The sequence below is a fragment of the Carcharodon carcharias genome, chromosome 1 (genome assembly GCF_017639515.1).
Source record: "Carcharodon carcharias isolate sCarCar2 chromosome 1, sCarCar2.pri, whole genome shotgun sequence".
NCBI classification, from domain to species: Eukaryota; Metazoa; Chordata; class Chondrichthyes; order Lamniformes; family Lamnidae; genus Carcharodon; species Carcharodon carcharias.
In genome coordinates, this window is record NC_054467.1 from 62,964,461 (window position 1) to 62,966,704 (window position 2,244).

Here is a 2,244-nt window from a genome sequence, read left to right on the forward strand (position 1 = left end):
CGAGCAAGGTGTGCAGCAGCAGCAGCGGCAGCAGCGGGGCCAGGGGCAGCGGCGCGAGACTCGCTCCCCTCCGCGCCCCATTCCGAGCAGGTGCCGCGCGCCAGCCCGGCGGCAACAGCAGCGGCGGCAGCAGCGGCGGCGGCGCCAGCCCCGCTCCCGGTCCCCCCGCGAGCGCCCCGCACCGGGCGAGCCGCCGCAAGATGATGATGATGATGCCGCTGAACGGGAAGCAGGCGTTCGGCATGCCGCCGCCCTCCTCCAACCTGGCCGAGCCCAAGTACTCCAGCCTGCACTCATCGCCTCCCTCCAACTCGTCCTCCACCCCGTCCAGCAGCAGCAGCGGCGGCGGCGGCGGCGGCAGCAGCTCCGAGACCATGTGCCGAGTGTGTCTGCCCACAGCACCGGTATGTATCTGCATAATCACCGCTTCGAGGCACCGTTTGACAGCCCCCTCTCCCTCTCTGTCCGCTTGATGTTTTTTTCATGTCTGTACAACAAATCACCCAACACCTCGGATACTTTCAACTTATGTATTCAAACTGCCTTGCCTTTCATATTAATTTTTATGACCTGTGCGTGTGTGTGTGTGTGTGTGTTTTTAACATTCTGGAAATGTTTTAATCCTGGAGTGGCGAGAATTCCCTGCTGACAGGAATGTCTGCATTCTATTTGCAATTGCAGAGCAATATATTCGGCGGGCTGGATGAAAGTTTGGTGGGCCGAGCTGAGGCTCTGGCGGCTGTGGAGATTGGAGCTCAGAGCAGCAAGAACCAGCCGTTCAAGCCGGACGCCACCTACCACAACATGAACAGCATCCCGTGCAGCTCGAGCTCGTCCTCGGGGCCCATCACTCACCCGCCGTCCCATCACCATCACCATCACCACCATCACCACCACCACCAGCACCATCAGCACCCACACCAGCCTCACCAGAACCTGGAGGGCGAGCTGCTGGAGCACATCTCCCCCGGCCTGGGGCTGCCCACCATTACCGCCCCGGACGGCAGTGTGGTGTCGCCGCCGCCCCCCGGCCCCCCTCACATGGCGGCCATCAACCACATGCACCAGGCCATGAGCATGGCCGCCCACGGCCACGGCCTGGCTGCCTCACACCCGGCCCTGGGCTGCATGAGCGAGGTGGACGCCGACCCCCGCGACCTGGAGGCTTTCGCCGAGCGCTTCAAGCAGAGGAGGATCAAGCTGGGGGTGACCCAGGCGGACGTGGGCTCGGCCCTGGCCAACCTGAAGATCCCCGGGGTGGGCTCGCTCAGCCAGAGCACCATCTGCAGGTTCGAGTCTCTCACCCTGTCCCACAACAACATGATCGCCCTCAAGCCCATCCTGCAAGCCTGGCTGGAAGAAGCCGAGAAGTCCCACCGGGAGAAGCTCAGCAAGCCCGAGCTCTTCAACGGCGCCGACAAGAAGAGGAAGCGCACGTCGATCGCCGCCCCGGAGAAGAGGTCTCTGGAAGCTTACTTCGCCATCCAGCCCCGGCCATCGTCCGAGAAAATCGCAGCCATCGCCGAGAAACTAGACCTCAAAAAGAACGTGGTCAGAGTCTGGTTTTGTAACCAGAGGCAGAAACAGAAACGGATGAAATACTCTGCAGGTCACTAGTCTGACTTCTTGGGGCGAGAGAGACAGAGTGGAACTTTTCCCCCTGCCTGCTGTGTAGTTCCAATGGACTTCCTGAATCTACAAGGACCTTGCTCTGGGCCGTGAACAAGTAAGAGAATTTTCTTTCTTTCTTAATGCCACCCACTGCCACCGAAACAGGACACATCAAACCCCGATTGTGAATTGGTGTAAACTGAGAATTTCGATTCACAGATGAACAAATGAAACAAATCCTTTTTTTAAATCGTAACTCGCAACGTTTACAAAAAAATAAGGACTCACTGAGCTGAAATGACATTGTTTGCAAAATTGCTGTAACGTTGATTTGAGCTTCATGTTTTGGATTGTATTAGTTCTTTTATTCTTCCAAGTATCACCTTTTCTATACCTATGTTCCCTCTGCGCCTTGTAATGAACTAGTACAGACAAATCTCAGAGGTTAAGCTGCAGTACTGAGCAGCATTTTTACCGAGCATTTGATGGAAGATCTCGTGCAATCGATTGTTTAAGGGTTGCACAAATGCTTTACCCACAGAGCTCTTCCATCATCATAAGAAACCTGCAATTCTGTCTCCATTTTGTTGGGAAATTATATCTCTGTGCTCAGCATTCCTCAGCTTCCTGCTG

The 2,244-nt window shown here is 56.4% G+C and overlaps 1 protein-coding gene across 1 annotated transcript; it reads left to right on the forward strand.

Moving 5' to 3' along the window:
- Positions 1–203: 203 nt before the first annotated feature.
- pou4f2 (POU class 4 homeobox 2) lies at positions 204–1,617 on the forward strand. Its single transcript, XM_041195163.1, has 3 exons — positions 204–298; positions 365–396; positions 668–1,617. The coding sequence occupies exons 1-3, from the start codon at positions 204–206 to the stop codon at positions 1,615–1,617; spliced, it is 1,077 nt and encodes a 358-aa protein (XP_041051097.1).
- Positions 1,618–2,244: the final 627 nt, after the last annotated feature.

What these genes read in the sequence shown, in the direction of transcription:
- pou4f2 (XM_041195163.1), top strand. Translation starts at nt 204, where the DNA reads ATGATGATGATGCCGCTGAACGGGAAGCAGGCGTTCGGCATGCCGCCG. An exon ending in TACTCCAGCCTGCACTCATC is followed by an intron (nt 299 to 364) that starts GCCTCCCTCCAA and finishes CGGCGGCAGCAG; the next exon opens with CTCCGAGACCATGTGCCGAG. An exon ending in GTGCCGAGTGTGTCTGCCCA is followed by an intron (nt 397 to 667) that starts CAGCACCGGTAT and finishes TGTCTGCATTCT; the next exon opens with ATTTGCAATTGCAGAGCAAT.